Here is an 18,082-nt window from a genome sequence, read left to right as displayed (position 1 = left end):
AAGCTGAAGGATCCCTGAGTTCCCCTGGTAATGACCCTTCTTGGATTTAGAGAACATCATTAAGATGCACTGAGCATCAGGTTTGCACCGTTTTGAATTTTTTCAGGACTCATTTCAAAGTGATTTAGCATCTCCAGAATTCCTTCCTCCCTTTTTAAGCAGGCAGTGAGATGTGATGGGGGCTGCTGACTTGGGGGTCAGAGGGCCCTGGGCGTGAAGCCTATCTAAAGTGGGCCTTGTGACCTTGAGCAGGTCACATGCCTGTCTGAGCCTCAGTGTCCTCTCAGCAAAATAGCTATCCGAGGAGCACTTACGATACCAGTTCCTGACATATGCCCATTTGTTTGCACAGTGCTCCCATTCCTTAGCTGGGATGAGGTTGTAGAACTAGTCCTAGCACAAGAAGGGGGTCATAGATATCGTGCTGTCCAGCTTTCCCATTTTACAGGTGAGGAGGTGGAGGCCCAAAGAAAGGAAGTGACTTACCCAAGGTCAAAAACCCAAGGTCACCCAGGCAACGGCAGAGCTGGGGCTGCAGCCAGGCCAGTGGATTTTCCCTAGTAAGCTACTTCTTACTTGTCTTCTCTATTCCCCCCGATGCATGGACAAAGGCCATATATGGAAAGGAGGACATAGGGGTCAGAATAACAATCAGGCCCAGATGAACCAGCCACGGGACATGGACACTAAGGAATCAGTGGGTACCAGGCTGAATTCGTGCGGCAAAAGGGGTGCTAACATCTCCCACCCCCTGCCCCGCCCTCCGGGCTGGTTGGGCCACACCTGGGTCAAAAGGCTCTTCCCTGGGGACCTCAGTGTGAGGTACACTTGCAACTAGAGTAGTTTTCAGAGAATGGCAAGGCCGCAAGAGAACAGCACCAGAGGCAAAGCCCTAAGTTATGGAGTGTTAAGGGGAATGGGGGGCCTGGGGATGTTGGCTTCAAAGAAGAGAAGCTGTAGGACTCCTGGCCACTCTCTTCAGCTGCAGGAATGCTGATGTGTGCTGTGGGGGACGGGTGGGAAGGGAGGAACATTGCGCTTCAGCCACGGGTGGAATGAAGACCCCTGAGTAAAGGCTCGGGGGAAGATTCCAGGTCCACATAAGGCCCTGAAAAGTCTGAATGACACATAGTGGGAAGCCAGAGCGCTGGTCCCTGAAGGCATGTCAGAGCCAGAAGGTGGAAAAGCGTGAGTCAAAGGGTCCTGAGGAACTCTTGTCGAGCTTCTAGCACAGAGCGGCAGGTGGATGAGATCCAGGGCGGCCTCCAGCCCCTGAAAGAGCAGAGCAGTATGGCTAAGAGCAGGATTCCTGGAGCCTGAGGTCAAACCCGGGCTCTTACCTGGACTAGCTGTGTGACCTGAGCAAGTTGCCTACCCTCTCTGTGAGACAGCCAGAAAGCCACCCCCCACCGGAGAACCGTGCCATCTCGGCCTTCCTCGGACAGATGCAGGGGTGGCTCAGGTGTGTTCCCCCGGGGTGGGGGTTGCTGGAAGGTCAGCCTTCCCCTTGACCCCTCTCAGCGGATGAGGCCAGAGTCAGCTCCTGGCTGGCCCTGTGGCACCTGAGGGTTCTTCAGAAGCAGGGGCCTTCCCAGTCTGGGGGCTAACAGGCAGAGGGGATGGCTAAGTGGTGGGGTGCCACAGAGTCTGGCTGCTTCACAAACACCACTGGGCCAATGGCTCTGTGCCTGGCCTGGACCAGACACACAGAAGTAGGCAGAAGATGCAGGTACCTGCCCTCAGGATGCTCCCTGCCCAGTGGAACATAGCGTGGGGGTGGTGACAGGCCCCCAGCATTCGATGTGATGGGTCTGTGCCCTGGGCAGCCAGTAGGCCTTGCACTGATGGATGGAGACCAGGGAATGGGTCCAGAAAGGCATCATGGAGGGTGTGACATGAGTTAAATATTACAAAAGGAGTCACTGGGGGGCTGACTTGATTTTAGCTCAGGTCATGATCTCAGGGTCCTGAGACTGAGCTCCATACTCAGAAGGGAGCCTGCTTGAGGATTCTCTTTCCTTCCCTCTCCTCCCCAAACCCCCAATGCTGTGCCCTTGCGCTCTCTCTTAAAGAGAAAGAAAAGAAGGAAGGAAGGAAAAAGAAAAGGAAAGAAGGGGGGTGTGCCTGGGTGGCTCAGTCGTTAAGCGTCGGCCTTTGGCTCAGGTCATGATCCCAGAGTCCTGGGATGGAGTCCTGCATCAGGTTCCTTGCTGAGCAGGGAGTCTGCTTCTCCCTCTCCCACTCCCCCTACTTGTGTTCCCTCTCTCTCTCTCTCTCTCTGTGTGTGTGTAAATAAATAAAAATATCTTTTTAAAAAAAGAAAGAAAGAAAGAAAGAAGGGAAGGAGGAAGAAAGAAAAGTAGCCATTGGGGTAATGAGGGGTGGGGAACCAGGGTGTTCTAGGTGAGAGGCTGCTAGCCAAACCAGGAAGACCTGGAATCATCTGGAAGCTCTTATTCCTTGAGCCCATCCTGCAGGTGACGCACTGAGAAACACTCTCTGCACACTATCTCATTTGGTCCTCAGAACAAGCATTAGGCTTTAGTCCCATTTTACAGAGCAGAAAAATACCTCTGGAACTCAGAGCAGAAAAATACCCCACCTCGGGGTCACTTGAGTGGCGAGGAGCAGAGCCAGGACTCAACCCCAGGTCTGTCTGCCTGTAGAACTCGATTTAATATGTATGTCTGTTTGAAGCCAGGTAGAGCCATCATGGTAGTTTAATTTAATGCTAGTATAGACTTTAAAGATGGGGACCTCAGGGAAGGGACAGAGGGGGAACACCAGATCATGAAGGGCTCTGCTTGCGTTTTACAACGTGTAGTCTGGGTCACAGCAATAGGGAGCCAATGAGGAGTTGGGGGTGAGTGACATGATTGGATTTGCACTTTAGGTAGATCACTATGGCAACTGTGGGGAGAAAGGACCAGGGGGAGTTGGTCTGAACAGAAGTGGCTCAGACCCCGCCTGCTGGTGGCTGAAACCGGGATAGCAGGGTGGGGGGAGGGAATCAGAGAGAAGCGAACAGTTGCCAAGGCCATGTGATAGACTGAGTGCAGAGGATGTCGGAGTGGGGTAAGCAAAGAGAGCTGACAGGGACCCCAGGTTTCTGATTTGGGCAATGGAAGAAAGGGGGGTCTTTCTCCCAACCAGGAGCAGATGAGGTAGACTTAATCCTGGAAAACAAGGCTGGCAAGTCTACAGTTCTGGAGACAGACCTGGGAGCCAGCTCAGCTGCCTGGAGCTCAGGGGCAAGGAGTTGACTGAGAAAACTTGGACCAGGACCTTGACCTGATCCAAGCTCAATCATGTGACCAGCTGGCTCACGTGATTGAGCTGATCACCTCTGAGCCACTGGGGATCCATACAGATGGGGGCCATCCGAGGAAATGTCCCTTTTACAGATGGCAGGGTGGGACATTCAGAGGTGCACCCCCCGCCAACCCTCACTAATATCCAGGCCTTGTGCCATTCCACCTTTGCCTGTTATCAGCAGGGACTAGAGATGGGACCACCAGCATGGTGCTAGAATAGTGGCTCCAAAAGGCAAAGGAAGGTCCACCCCCTTCAATCATTCCTTAATATCCTCTTTTGTGGGCAGGGGGCCAAGACTTGCAGTACAGGATCCAAGGCCTAGACCTCCACAGAGGAGTTCCTTGGAGATAGCAGGAGTTAATCTCAAGCTTCCTACAGGAAGCCCTCAGGTAAGCATGGGGCTGGGGTGCTCTTTCCACTTCCAGGGGAAATCCTCAGATGTCAGACAGGATGCACGCTGGCAGGGCACAATTAGGACAGAAGCAACAATGGTCACAGACCAGGGGACTCTCCCACACTGACTAGGCTTCCCACTTTCCCAAGTGCCTTCACATGAATTCTTCTCTTCAATGAGAACAGATGGATTTTAATACACACTAACAATGAATGTTAGTGTCTTTCCTTCTTCCCTTCCTTCATTCCACTCTCTCTTTAAATACTGTGAAGCAAGAGGAACCAGGGGACAAATGCTATCCTTTCCGTCTTACGAGTAGACTGAGGCACAGAGAGGTCGAGCGAGTGACTTTGGGTCACACAGCTCTGCATGCTAAGACAAAAGCCCCGGGGTGAGGGATGCTCAGCCCCGGGCCCCATGGACGTGACAAGCATCAGTAGAGCTGTTTCAGGCAAGGACACAGAATGGAGACTTCCAGATCCCGAGTCTTGACTCCACCACCACTCAGCTTCTAAAACGAGAACTCCCATCAGGTTGGGCCACATCCACAGCATGCTCTCCAGGTCTGGAAGGGCCCCTGGACCAAAGCCATGATCCTCAGACCAGGAAGCGAGCCCAGAGGACTGGCACCCACTACCGGTCGAAGTGGGCAGCAGAATGGCACAGTGATTTGTAGAGTCAGACCTCTTGAGTTCCGTCCCAGCTTCACCAATTACCAGCTAAATTACCCTGGACAGCGACTTGTCCTCTCTGAGTATCTTCATCTATAAAATAGATGGCATCTTTCCCCCTGATGTAGTGCCAGGGGTTGAATCAAATGACCTATGGACAGCTGTCAGCCTGGATCTTGGACCCACATTTCATGCCTCCCTGACCTGCTTTCTGTGGACCAGGGCACCATCTGACGGTGGGGGACCAAGCATCAGCAGAGATGACAGTCATGCAAGGAAGGAGAGCCACTGCTCTGGGAGGGACACCCGAGAAGGGAGCTCATGGAGTCCTCTATGCTCATGAATTGTGGTGAGAAAAACCGGAGGACCCCCTCTTCCTGTACCTGCAGCACCTTGGTGTGTGTGTTGGGGGTTGGGGGGGGAGGCATGGACACACACTGTCATCAACTCTTCCTTCCAGTGACTGTAGTCACAGAGCGTAGGAAGCGACAACTTCGCTCCGAGGAAGAAAAGGCAGGGTCCCCAAGCAGGAAGCCCGACTGAAGGGCAAAGGAGTGGTCTTTATGGGTTTGATCCGCTCCCAGGGAGAGATCAAGGGGGCAGTTCAGCTGTTCTTTTGTGGCCAAAAATAAGAAATGGTGACCTCTTTAGGGCTGGAGGGAGCTAGCAGTGCTGAAACAGCTAGGTTAAGCTCGCTGGCTGTCCACTAAAACTCATTTACTTCTGACCGCCCTGTGAGTAGTTCCACTGTCCCACACACCAAACTAGAAACTGAGGCTCAGAGGGTTCAAATAATTTGGCCAAGTTTACACAGCTAGCAAGTGTCAGAGGTGGGAATTGGGTCCATGTTCTTTTTCTCACACACACCATGGAACCAGGAGAAAGCTCTCAGGGCGAGACCCACACCCTGTGCCCTCGTGGAGCGGGTGTTAGGTTTCCTTTTCTTTCTTTCCTTCTCTCCTTAATTTCTCTCCAGTCATTGCTCACACTTAGATCAGGCCTTAAAGCAGGGGGAAGTAGGATGACACAGCCCTGAGGCCCATCAGACAGGACAGGGGTCAGGGGTCAGGGGAAGATTCCCAAAGATGGAAATGAAACTGAGGGGCTACTCTCTGAACCCCAGCAGTGTGGCATGAGGGCTAAGGGTGTCTGTCCTGGAGTCATAGACACCTGATTCATGTCTCAGAGCCACGGCTTAGTGACCTCAGGCAGGTTGATTCCCCTGTCTCTGCCTCAGTTTTCTTTCTCCCGAAATGGTACTGATGTAGAAACTAGCTCACAGAGATGTCAGGATCTAGTCTCCAGCCAGGCTGGAGGTGCTTAGCACACAGTAGGCACATGTTACCAATTAGCACGGTTATTCATTCTCCCCCAAGAGCTTTTCTCTGTCCATGGCTTTCATTTTAACAAAGGAGGGCAGGGGACACGTAGAGGTGTTATCAAATGGATGTCCGTTGTGCTCCTGTTGACATGAGGGCCCGATGTGGCCAGAAGGAGAAACAAAGCCTTACAGCGTTGGGCAAGGGAGGCTTCCAGAAGGCGTATGGAGCAGGGACTGGGGGACAGTTTGCCGAAGGCAGTAGGAAAGGCTGTGAGGGCCATGTCAGGGCAAGTGAAGAGTCAGGTACACTGGGAGGCAGAGAGACAGGGCGAGTCAAATCTGCTGATTGGGCTCTTAGAGAAGCAGCCAGCAGCTAAGCTCGAGGCTGGGAGTCACACAGACTTTCACAGGGAAGCAGAGCAGAGAAACCATCATTTGTGGAGTGCCTGCCAGGGACTAAACTCTTCCCACGAGCAACTTAAACCCTCACAACAGCCCGTGAAGTAGGCTCATTTTGCAGATAAGGACACTGAGGTCCAGAGACTTGAATTAATTCACCTAGAACTCCAAAACACCCAGACCGTGCTCAGGCTAGGACACTGAGAGGCTAGCTTCTAGAAGCCCTAGACTAAACAAGATCTGCTTTATAGTCATCTGTCATCCCCAGAGCTCACTACGGTCACTGTCCTCCTGGACTGTCCCTGCGCTCTGACTAAGCCCCCAGTTTTAAACCATACCCAGCAGACTAGCCTGATGAAATGCAGAATTTCACAGAGCTGGACTCTGTAGGCTCTCAGAATTTCCATCAGAAGCTACAGGCCTCCAGAGGAAGGGTCTCAGCAAGGAGACCCAGCAGGAGTCTCCCTGGGACAGGAGCCCCTGGGCATCTAAGCTCCGTCTCTGGGGCACTCTGGGCTTAAGGAATCACTGTTTGGAACTGAGATTTGGACAGAGATCTGGAGATCAGAACTCCCAGGGGCAGGGGGCTGTCACGGGGCTCCCAAGAGCACCCTGGACCCTCTTAGATCCACCGTCTGGGCAGAGGGCGGATCGGGCTTCCCACGCACTTTCTTCCAAAAGCAAAGGACATCCGCCTCTGCCCACCCCGTGGTGCCAGGGCAGCAGAAGCTACACTCCTAATTTCTGAGCCCGGTGGACCAGTGGGCTCTGTTGAGGTCTGTGAGGGGACCGGCTCTTCCCCAGGGCAGCTGCAGGGCCCTGTGGTGGGCGCGGGGGGGGGGGGGGGGGGGGGGGGGCAGAGGGCCGACTCTGCAGTTCTGCCCCTTCCTGTGGCTCCTTGGCAGGAAACCAGCCACGAGTTTCAGCCACACTGCAGGGCCGTACCTGCTGCATTCCCTTGCGAAGCCGGGGCTTCGGTTGGGTAAGAGAGAGCTGGGGAGGCAGAGCTGGAGGAGAGGGCGAGCCGGCGCGAGAGGGGTCTGCAGATTGTGTCTGGCAGCATCGTAATAATAGCAACACATCTCCTGCGGGGGCCGGAGCCCTCCTCGGGCTTGGGATAGCGCCTATCGATTGTTTCCCCCTCGCCTACTTCATTATGTTGGCAGGAGCCTCTCACGACCGCCCCTCAACTTCTGTCCCCGGTTCCCCGGCCCCGGCGGCACCCAGCTGAGCTCTCCACGAGGTTCTGGTTAGTAAACTGGGCTCTGCCAAAGCATGGGTGTTCTCTTCGTAGGGTGGGGGCCCAGGCCCTGGGGGCCCAACTCAGCGGCCACCTGCTCGGCTCTGGTCCCCGCCGGCCCCTTTAATTCGAGTTCGCAGCCGGGCCAGGTGCGGCGCTGCGTGGCGCGGTGCGGCGCGGTGCGGCTGCGGGCGGCGGCCGGGCGCTCCGTACGCGCCGCCCGCGGGACTGCAGAGCCGGCTCCCGGCTGGCCGCCCGCACCCCTGCCGCCCGCCGCCGCCGTTCCGCCGGCGCTCGCGGTCACCCAGGAACATGGAGGCCCCGGGTGCCCAGCGGGAAGGGTAAATCAGTGTCGGGGCGTGGGGCTGCGCGTGCCGCTTCCCCTGCCCGGGCTGCGGCGTGTGGAGGGGCTGAGGGGCACCGGGCGGCGCAGCCTGCAGCGCGGCAGGCTCCGGCTGAGACCCAGCCGGGCGACCGGGACTGGCACCCTGCGGAGGGAGAGGGCACGGAACAGGCTCGGGACCCTTGGGCTGCGCACGGCGCGGGCGGAGGGCGCAGCGAGGCGCTGGCGGGTGATGGGAAATGCAGCTGACGGCAGAACCGGGTCCGGTGAATAGCGCCGGTTGGTAGGACCCGAACCACTTGGGACGCCGGCCTGCATCCCCCTCTTCGGCTCCGATTCAAAACCGCTTTGCGGCGGAGCAGGGTTTTTCCGCTTCCCCGGGGCTGTGCGCTGCGGCGGAGCCCCGGCGCTTAGGAGGAATCGGAGATCTGGGGCAGCACCCTCCTCCCCACCCCCAGAGTTTGGGCTCCCGGGTTTTTGTTGGGGTGGGGGGTGGAGGAGATGGACCCCGAAGGGCGAGAGAGCCGGGCTGCGCTCGGGCCCGCGGCGGCCGGGCAGGAAAGGGTTAAGGCGGCGCTCGCCCGCGGCGGCCAGCTGCTAGTGGGTCCGGTCCGCGGGCGCGGAACCGAGCGCTGAGCGCGCCTGGTGGAATCCCGGCCGGAGTCGGGGCGATGGGGAGAGGGCCCGGACCCCTCCCCGCCCTGCGGCCGGCGGGATTGGGCCGGCAGGGGGCCAGCCCGGAAGCCGGCTTCCTCCAGGCTCCCCCTCTCGTGGCTGCCGAGCCGCCTGCAGCCAGGGTGGCCGAGCGTTCGTTCTGCGCTCCCTGCGGAGGAGATGTGAGGGCTTTTCTCTTGGGGGAGAAATCGGTGGTCGAGCGCCTGTCCAAATCACATGCCACCCTGCTCAGAGGGAAGCCTCCACCCCAGGGATCCCCGAAGGAGAGTAAGTCTTGGGACCAAGCCAGCCAGCTTTTGTAGAGTCGACCTTTCCGTATGAGGAGTCTCCCTAGATGGGCTCCGCAGGAGTGTGCATCTGGGAGGTTGCCGGGGAGGGGGTCTTCCTCCTCCGGGATCCTGCCGGGGTCAGAGCTTCCCGTCCGCTGAGGTGCAGGAAGCCCTCCCCCTTGGGAGTTGCCGCGTCCTGACCTGGGGGATGGAGGGCTTTGCCCCGCGTCCCTTCTGAGGGCTGCTGGGGACCAAGGGAGATCTGGCTCAGCCCTGGGAGGCCCCTGGAGGAGACAGGCCCAGCCCAGCCTGAAGGCTCCTTGCCTGGGAGAAAAGGCTTCCAGCTGATGGAAGCCTGCCCAGAGGAGGCGGGGAGGCTAAGGGGTAGTTCTCAGGTGTGACACCAGCATGGAAGGTGGGCATGGAAGGAAAGCCACCAGAGCCCTCCTAAATCTTGGCACCTGCCCCCCGAAAAGCCCTGGTTCCACCTTGCTGCTGTTTTTTCCAGGCAACGTCACACTTCCTGAGGACAGCCAGGAGGACTCTGGCTTCTGCTGAGCTTTGCATCTTGGCTCCTTCCTTCCAAAGGCTCCAGACCCAAGCTCCACGTCCTCGAATCCCGCTTGCCCCTGGCCAGGCGCTCCACAGCCCCTCCGGGCCAGCCCAGTTCTGGAGCTCACCTCCAGGACCTGGAGCCCGCCCTCCTGCCCAGAATGACTCACCATTATTTCTCGCTCAAGTGAGGAGACGTGATGGGCAGTCGGACTGCCGATTTGTGTATCTAGGATTCCCACGGTATCTGATCAGCTCTTCGAGGAAGAGAGCTTCCGGTTCCTGCCTTGTCAGGTAAATCAATCTATTTTTAATAACAGCCATGTGTAGAGTCACTGGAGTAGGGGCAGTGAGGGAGACCCAGGCCCAAGATACACCCCTGTGAATACCTCCCTGGGGACAGGCATTCGGAGACATTCCTCCAACCCAGGAGAGGACTCACTTTCAGCCTCTAGTATGGGGGTTGTGCTCCTTGAAGCCTGGGCCCTGCAGAGGGGGCCTGTACCAGCCCCCTTCCCCCAGGGCAGGGCCATCTGGAACATTCTAGAGAGACTGGCATCTGCTTGCCTCTGATCCCTAGCCAGGTTTAAGGTGAAAGTAAGTTTTTTTTGTTTTGTTTTGTTTTGGTTTGGTTTGGTTTGGCTTGGTTTTGGTGGTGGTGGTAGTGGTGGTGGTGGTGATGTTTCTGAGCTCTTGGCTCAAAGATAGAGACAAGGAGCAGCAACGCAGGTCAGGCTGCCCGTGGGGAGGGGTCTCATGCCCTTAACTGCCTCTGTCTTTCAGCCAAGGGAGGCTGTCTCTCTGGTCCTCAGAGAGCCCTCGGGGCTCTCCTGCAGGAATCCAGGCCAATGCTTCTGTGTTTCCTGGGGCCATAAGCAGCACCCTGAGTTCCCTGCTGCCGGGCAGCTGGAAGGCATAGTGTGAGGCCCTTCTCTCAGCCCCCATTATGACAGTGGCCACCGGAGAGCCAGCGGACGAGGCCGCCGCCCTCCCTGGGCACCCGCAGGACACGTACGACCCCGAGGCCGACCACGAGTGCTGTGAGAGGGTGGTCATCAACATCTCGGGGCTGCGCTTTGAGACCCAGCTCAAGACCTTAGCCCAGTTTCCAGAGACCCTCTTAGGGGACCCAAAGAAGCGGATGAGGTACTTTGACCCCCTCCGAAATGAGTACTTTTTCGATCGGAACCGGCCCAGCTTTGATGCCATTTTGTACTATTACCAGTCGGGTGGCCGCTTGAGACGGCCCGTGAACGTGCCCTTGGACATCTTCTCTGAAGAAATTCGGTTTTATGAGCTGGGAGAAGAAGCGATGGAGATGTTTCGGGAAGACGAAGGCTACATCAAGGAGGAAGAGCGTCCTCTGCCCGAAAATGAGTTTCAGAGGCAGGTGTGGCTTCTCTTTGAATACCCAGAGAGCTCAGGGCCTGCTAGGATTATAGCTATCGTATCCGTCATGGTCATCCTGATCTCCATCGTCAGCTTCTGCCTGGAGACCCTGCCCATCTTCCGGGATGAGAACGAGGACATGCATGGGAGCGGGATGACCTTCCACACTTACTCCAACAGCACCATCGGGTACCAGCAGTCAACCTCCTTCACCGACCCTTTCTTCATTGTCGAGACTCTTTGCATCATCTGGTTCTCGTTCGAATTCTTGGTGCGGTTCTTTGCCTGCCCCAGCAAAGCCGGCTTCTTCACCAACATCATGAACATCATTGACATTGTGGCCATCATCCCCTACTTCATCACCCTGGGGACGGAGCTGGCCGAGAAGCCAGAGGACGCCCAGCAAGGCCAGCAGGCCATGTCGCTGGCCATCCTCCGTGTCATCCGGTTGGTAAGAGTCTTTAGGATTTTCAAGTTGTCTCGGCACTCCAAAGGTCTCCAGATTCTAGGGCAGACCCTCAAAGCCAGCATGAGGGAATTGGGCCTCCTGATATTCTTCCTCTTCATCGGGGTCATCCTTTTCTCTAGTGCTGTCTATTTTGCAGAGGCCGATGAGCGAGAGTCCCAGTTCCCCAGCATCCCGGATGCCTTCTGGTGGGCAGTCGTCTCCATGACAACTGTAGGCTATGGAGACATGGTTCCGACTACCATTGGGGGAAAGATCGTGGGGTCCCTCTGTGCAATTGCAGGTGTGTTAACCATTGCCTTACCGGTCCCCGTCATAGTGTCCAACTTCAACTACTTCTACCACCGGGAGACAGAGGGAGAGGAGCAGGCTCAGTACCTGCAAGTGACAAGCTGTCCAAAGATCCCCTCCTCCCCCGACCTGAAGAAAAGTAGAAGTGCCTCTACCATTAGTAAGTCTGATTACATGGAGATCCAGGAGGGGGTCAACAACAGTAACGAGGACTTTAGAGAGGAAAACTTGAAAACGGCCAACTGCACTTTGGCTAATACAAACTATGTGAATATTACCAAAATGTTAACTGATGTCTGATTGAAACCTATTAACACACCCGCAGCTCCATGGAACTCCTGCAGATACAGCATAAATAGCCTGCATTGTAGTCAGTGTGTTCTACAGTGTACATCTGGTTCTGCATGGGAAGCAGTAGTCGTGCAAGTGACTTTCGATCTTTTGATTTTTGATTTAGAACACAGAATATCTATCCCTGGCTTTCATGCAAATAAATCTTCATCACTGGCCTAAGGGTTTCCAAACAGGGGAGTCCCCTATGGAGCCAGAATTTCAGAAAGACACACTGGGGCCACCTCATAGTGGACACATAACCCGCCCCATCGGTGCCACCTTCCTTTCTGAATTAAATGCGCACACCCTCCCCTCCTCCCTGGGAGACGCACCCCACCCTCCCCAGCCTCTGGGGCCCCGAACCCCCTGGGCCCATAGGAGCCCCACCTCCCGCTTCACAGAGGAAAACCATGGTGGCTTAGCTTGAAAGCACGGGGAATTATTCAAAAGGTCATTTCCCATTTTTGCATTGAGAAGAACACGCAGGCCTGCCGTATTGGAATTAGACTCTCTGTGTCACGGGCTGGGGTTTGTGAATTGCACTTGCCAAGTTGATGCTTCGGAGGCTTGTGTTTCATAACGGAAAATGCTGCATTTGGTTTTTCTCTGCAGTGTGGCTGTGAGGGAACCCCAGGGGGAGGGACAGTCAGGATGACTGAACATGAGTGGTCGAGTTGCACGCTGGCTCTCAGGCCGCTGGGGAGAAGCTAACCAACCCAGGGACCTCTCGGCTTCGGATCTCTCCATTTTTGCAGGCTTCAGGGTCACAAAACGTCTGACTCCCGCGTGCCGCTGGAGTGTGCAGACATATGCTTTCCTTGCGCCGTGCCCGCGGTGCTGACCCCCGCAGTGCCATTACCAGTAATGAGCTAGAGCTGCATGGGTGTTTGTTGCATGCATCTCGATATTTAAACCACAGGAGATAACCTATTTTCTTAGTAGCCTACACAGTATTCATATCTAGAGTATTAAGATCCCTGGAGTGGCACTGAGCTAGGGGGTGTTTTGGTTGGTTTTGGTTTTCTCCGCCCCCCCCCCCGCCCCAATCAGAAGACAAAAAGCCCTCAGTCAGGAGAATAAAAAAGAGACTGTTTGGCATGGGGAACCCCAACTTCCGGCTCCCCAGTCCACCCCATCCCTGTTCTTCGACCTGGGGGCACAGACCTTTGCAAAGCCCAGAAGGGGGAGCAAGGGAAGCTGCTCTCTGAAACCTCACATCACCGCACCTTATGACTGAACCTAGTTATGGGGATGACTCTCTAGCTGACCCAGGCATCTGGGCCTGAGGACAGGCGGATTTGAGGATCCAGTGTATATAAGCATATATTGAGTATCTCTCTCACGAGTTCCTATACCTAGCTCGCTATAGAAGAAATTGCATTTGAACCTTGTATAAGCTTATGCAATATTTCTGACACAGGGCAACTTACGCATGTGTTTGACTATGTGCACTAGCGTATGTATGTATATGTACTACATGCATACATACATGTGTGTATATTATATACATGCATACATACCTGTGTGTATGTGTTATATACATGCACACATATGCGTGTGTGTGTATATGTGCACACATGCACACACTTATATATATATATGTATATATATACATATATACATATATACATATATACATATATATATATATATATATATATTCATTCTCTGGAGTTCAGGTTCGGGAGCAAATCCACTGCTTGGTGGGTTGGTTGTCTGAGAGGCCTAATGGGTTAACTTATCTCATCGATAAACCCACTGGGACTGGGTTTGCTGCCATCGCCTCAGACACTCCAGTCTTCATGGATTCCTAGATGTTAGAATTGTCTTTCTGCCCTCCACGTGCTGCAGCTTCAGTTCCCCGTGGCTGAAGCTTGTCTCACCCAGTGCACAAGGGCCTGTGGCCCCCACGGCTCCCGCTGCCCTGGGCCACACTCGCCCCAGGCTTCTCTACAGCCCATCTTGTTAATCATCTCCTTTCTCATCTTCACCCGCCCTCTTCAGGTTTTCTTGGGTTTTTCCTGTCGTCTGGCTCTGCATCAGTCACTTTAACAGCCCTTTCCCTAAAGAGCCAGAATGGATCTCCTGCTTGGAACCAGGGACCCAGTGCCGCAGGTCTAGGCTTGAAGGGGGCTTCCTCGGGGCGGAAGCCTCGGAAGTCCTGGGCCAAGGGATGATGATGCTAGGTGACCTACACGCATCATTTCCATGGCCAGGCTCAAGCGCTTTCCCCATGGCACTGGCCAACAGAGCTGCTTAAAGAAACCCAAGGCTGGACAGAAAATCATTCCCCGCCCTGGGACAGACTGAAAGGGAATGAGTGCTGTGTCGCCTGTGGGTGGAGTTCAGGCTGGCCCTGGAATGGGTTGAGGTGGTCACGCCGTCGCCTCCCAGACTGGGCTTTCGCTTCCCAAACACAGTGAGTTGTGTGCTTAGGCCACCCAGCCTTGGCTCCAGCCCGAGCCTTACCGTTGGCTGTCTAGCACCTACAGTTACCTTGGGGGGTGGGGCACCAGCTCAGGGTGCTAGGCCCAGGGTGCTCATTAGTTCCTGGTCACCCACATCCCCAGGGATCTGCAGGACACCCCATGCCCAGTGCGAAGCCTCTGCGCTTCTCTTCCTCTCCTTCGCGGGAGGTGGTGCTGAATTTCCAAGACATGGGGTGGGAAGGGCACAGACCTTGGGCAACAGATGGTAAACCTATACCCAAGGCCTGGGTCAGTGGGGAGATCTCTTATCCCTGTGGCTTTGACCTAGGACGATAAAATACCCACAGGTGCAGACACAATACCTGCATGCCCACTGCAAAATAGATATCCTGTTGTCCCACACAAATACAAAACGAGCAATGCAAATGCACAGAGGCCAGTTAATGAAAAGGGCATGCACAGATGATACGTAACTACACTGGTGTCCAAAATATGCACATTCAGCACGGACCGAGAATATACTTACCAATACAGAACAGATCACAGAAGACCTACACACACCACATCCAAGGACACAACCACCACTCAGATGCAAAATGAATAAAAAAACCCACGAACGTGATGGGTCTGTATATACAGTACAGCAAGGATTCTTTACATAGTTTCTGCCCACCGAATACACACACACTCTGTTTATACACACAATGCATTTACTCATTGGAGGCACACAACCCAGCACACACACCCAAACAGATACACACACAGTTCACATGGAGTGTGAACTCAGATCACACTCTGTTTATTCACACAATGCATTTACTCATTGGAGGCACACAACCCAGCACACACACCCAGATACACACACAGTTCACATGGAGTGTGAACTCAGATCACACTCCGTTTATTCACACAATCCATTCACTCATTGGAGGCACACAACCCAGCACACACACCCAACAGATACACACACAGTTCACAGGGAGTGTGAACTCAGATCAAGCTCTCTGTCCCCACAGCTATAAATCAGTCAACTCTAAAAAAAGATGAGATTTCATCACTTTTCCCCAGTCTGCATCTGTACTCCCCCAATAGCCTTCAAGAAGCCTCTTCTTCGACCCTCCTCTCTTTCTCCCATGTTCAGATTTCCCAGAGAGGTAACCCCTGAGGTTTAAAGCAAAAAGAGGGGCTACCGCTGTTGAACAGATCTCTGATTAAAACTGGGAATCTCATAGGACTTCTACTTACTCACTTTTTTCCCACCAGAAATGCGGGTGTGGAAGGACCTGGGACAGCCCGCGCCCTATTAACCCATGCCTCCTTGCCATGCCCTAGCCTTTGGAGCAAGCCCCCATAGACAGCCCCCTAGCCCAGGCACCCCTTCTCCCAAACCCTGGGATCTCCAGATTCGGCTCCCTTCTCTTGAAAGCAGGGACAGCTCAAGAAACTGTAGGGCCCTGAGCCCAAAATCAGAGTGAAGATGGCCCCAATATTCCATCAGTCCTCAGACCTCACTGCCCTTACATCCTCAATGGCTTTGTCAAGGGCGGGTCAGAGACAGTCAAGACCATATGTAGACTCGTCTCTTCAAATGAGCCACCTTTCCTTGCATGGGACATCTCACTTGCTCTTGGGCATAAGCCCAGCGGGGTCAACTCCTGAGTCCCCTTTTTGGGGTCTCAATCCCAGCATGCCCGTCTTCTTTGCCGGGTCTCCAGCTGGATGCCCTCCCTCCCATCCAACTGCTGGGTCTTGAGGAAATGCGCGCTAACTCAGCTTAGGAGAAACGCAATTAAGGATGTGAACCTCGTGCCATGCCCTCAAGCAACAATTGTTTAGAAGTCCCGATTTTTATCCTATATTCTAAGGCCGGATTTGAATACTTTGTAAGATTCCCCACTGTTTTGAATGGCGCACAGAGCCGCTTCTTCCCACGGGTGGGACTAGCTGAGAGAGCTGGGCACTCATTGGCCAAGGCATCCCCGCAGGAGGAAGTTGGGAAGTGAAGTCAGGCATCAGCTCAGGCACTTCGGTCTTTACTCCTGTGGCCCTCCCAAACATGTCCCTCCTGTCCATGGCCACAGTTCCCCGTCCCCACGGAGGAAGCAACAGCAGCAGGGAATGGACATGTGGGGTCCAATGTTCATGTTCAGAGCAAGACGCCCGGCCTTCTATGGGCTTCCAAGTCAAGGGAGCAATTTACCCTTCAGCTTCAGCAGGTGTCTCCATGAGCTCCAACTTCAGCAGGTGTCTCCATGATCTCCAACTTTAGGAGGCTAAAGAGAAAGAAGTCCAGGAAAGGCAGGGAGATGATCAGGAAGAGAGGGGTCCAATTGCAGTGTAAACTTTGCAGGAGCCGAAACCTAGTTGAGGACAGAATGAAGGCTCTGTGTTTCTGTGGTGTCTGACACACTGTCTTCCTCTCTTCTTCCCTCTGTCCCTCGCAGCTGGGCTTCTGAGGATGGCGTAGGCATGTCACCGGGAGAGAAGGCTTTTGAAAGGAGCCCCCAGGGAGTGTGCCTCCACTCCATTGTCTTGATGTAGAAAGGACTCCATGAGAGCTTTGTGGGCCTGAGTGCCCTTGTAGCTGCCCCAGGTGGGGAGGATTGCAAGACTGGCTTGTCCTATCTGCTGTCCCTGGATCTCTCATTCCATCGTAGTGAAGACTTTGCCCATCTTACTTCCTCAGAGTCAGTCTAAATACTAGTGCTAACCCATGTTGAGAGAAGGAGGTGCCACCTGAAGAGCCTCTGGCTGGGGGGTTAGTGCGGCCCACAGCAGGGGAGGAAGGAGGTGGAGGCTGACTTTCCCCAAAGGAGACTCTAGGACAGTTTGCAAATTGCATGTGAGGGTGGCACCACAGCCCCCAAGGCAGGCAGGAGAAGCACGGGCTTGGAGTGTTTTACCCAGGAGTGGGGATGGTGAGCTCTGCTCCTGCTCTGGCTCTCCCGGGGGCCGTTATCCCAACAGCCTCCACCTGGGTGATGGCTGCCTGGTCCGAGAGGCTGGTCCACATAGGCTGTAATGCCTGGGCAGTCCTTGGCTACACAGCGGAGGTCCCCCAGCCTCAGCAGAGTGTCCATTGCCAGGTTTGAATGCACAACCTTAACCTCTAACATCATTAGCCACCTGAGCCAACTAGCAGGGTGCTGGATGCTGGAGGTGTCCCTGTGGTTAGTGGGGCCATCATTGGTAGCTTCAGAGTCTGCCCTTGTTGAGACCAGCCCCATTCCCTCGTCAAAGCCGCAAGCAGGGTTCGGTTGAGGGGAAGGGCCCTCTGCAAGCTGGGCTGGGTCTCTTCCTCAAACTCATCCAGTTCACTTTTCCTTTCTTTCTGCTTCCCTTCCCACCAAAGCTCCGTTCCATCTCTCCTAGTTTGTGTTCGAATTTTTTTAACGAGGAAACGTGCAATAAACTAAATAGTGACTGTTTTCTTTAGCAATAGCTATTTCAAAACCAAGTTCTCAGGACTGAAATGTGATAGCACCGGGATTCTCAGATAATGCCCTTGGCTTCTGGGCGTTAGCCCCCTGTCTGTGGTTCCCTCTTCTCCCTGCATGTTCACAGGGCTCCTGGCCTCCGAGGCTCTGACCCTCCCCGGGAAGGTAAACCTCGGTAGAGGTGCAGCGTATGCTCGAGGAATGTCCACGGGAAGGCTTTCTTTGTCACTCTCTTTCCCATGTGTACTGTGCTCTGTCCCTATGTGCACCTCAGTCCCTCTCTGCCTCCCACCTGCCCCTCTCTGCCAGCTCTCGAAGGGCATTCTCACAACCCATAGGCATGGCAACCTTGACTTTGGGTGACCTCACGCCAGCCCATCTCGTTGATTCTCAGTCAATCTGGCAGGGTGTAATGGAACCCTGCAGAAAAGCACTTACCAATAGATAAGAATAAAGCATCCTGAGCCATTACAGAAGATCATTTCCATGCACTAAAAGCCATTACTTGATCCATTTGTTTCCCTCCCCCCTCCCCCAGGGAGATGGATGCTGGGGGAA

At 54.7% G+C, this 18,082-nt stretch overlaps 1 protein-coding gene across 5 annotated transcripts; it reads left to right on the top strand.

The window, feature by feature from the left end:
- Positions 1-6,852: 6,852 nt before the first annotated feature.
- KCNA2 (potassium voltage-gated channel subfamily A member 2) lies at positions 6,853-13,179 on the top strand. 5 transcript variants are annotated; one of them, XM_059375701.1, is made up of 3 exons: positions 6,853-6,876; positions 9,136-9,473; positions 9,963-13,179. In XM_059375701.1, the coding sequence occupies exon 3, from the start codon at positions 10,126-10,128 to the stop codon at positions 11,623-11,625; it is 1,500 nt and encodes a 499-aa protein (XP_059231684.1). In that variant the 5' UTR covers positions 6,853-6,876; positions 9,136-9,473; positions 9,963-10,125; the 3' UTR covers positions 11,626-13,179. The 5 variants fall into 5 exon arrangements, with proteins under 5 accessions (XP_059231684.1, XP_059231682.1, XP_059231679.1 ...); XM_059375699.1 differs by lacking the exon at positions 6,853-6,876 and adding an exon at positions 7,039-7,349; XM_059375696.1 differs by lacking the exon at positions 6,853-6,876 and adding an exon at positions 7,564-7,681.
- The last annotated feature ends 4,903 nt before the right edge of the window (positions 13,180-18,082 follow it).

Source organism: Mustela nigripes, chromosome 14 (assembly GCF_022355385.1).
Source record: "Mustela nigripes isolate SB6536 chromosome 14, MUSNIG.SB6536, whole genome shotgun sequence".
NCBI classification, from domain to species: Eukaryota; Metazoa; Chordata; class Mammalia; order Carnivora; family Mustelidae; genus Mustela; species Mustela nigripes.
The sequence above is the reverse complement of the archived record's forward strand: the minus strand, read 5'-3'. Positions and strand labels throughout refer to the sequence as shown.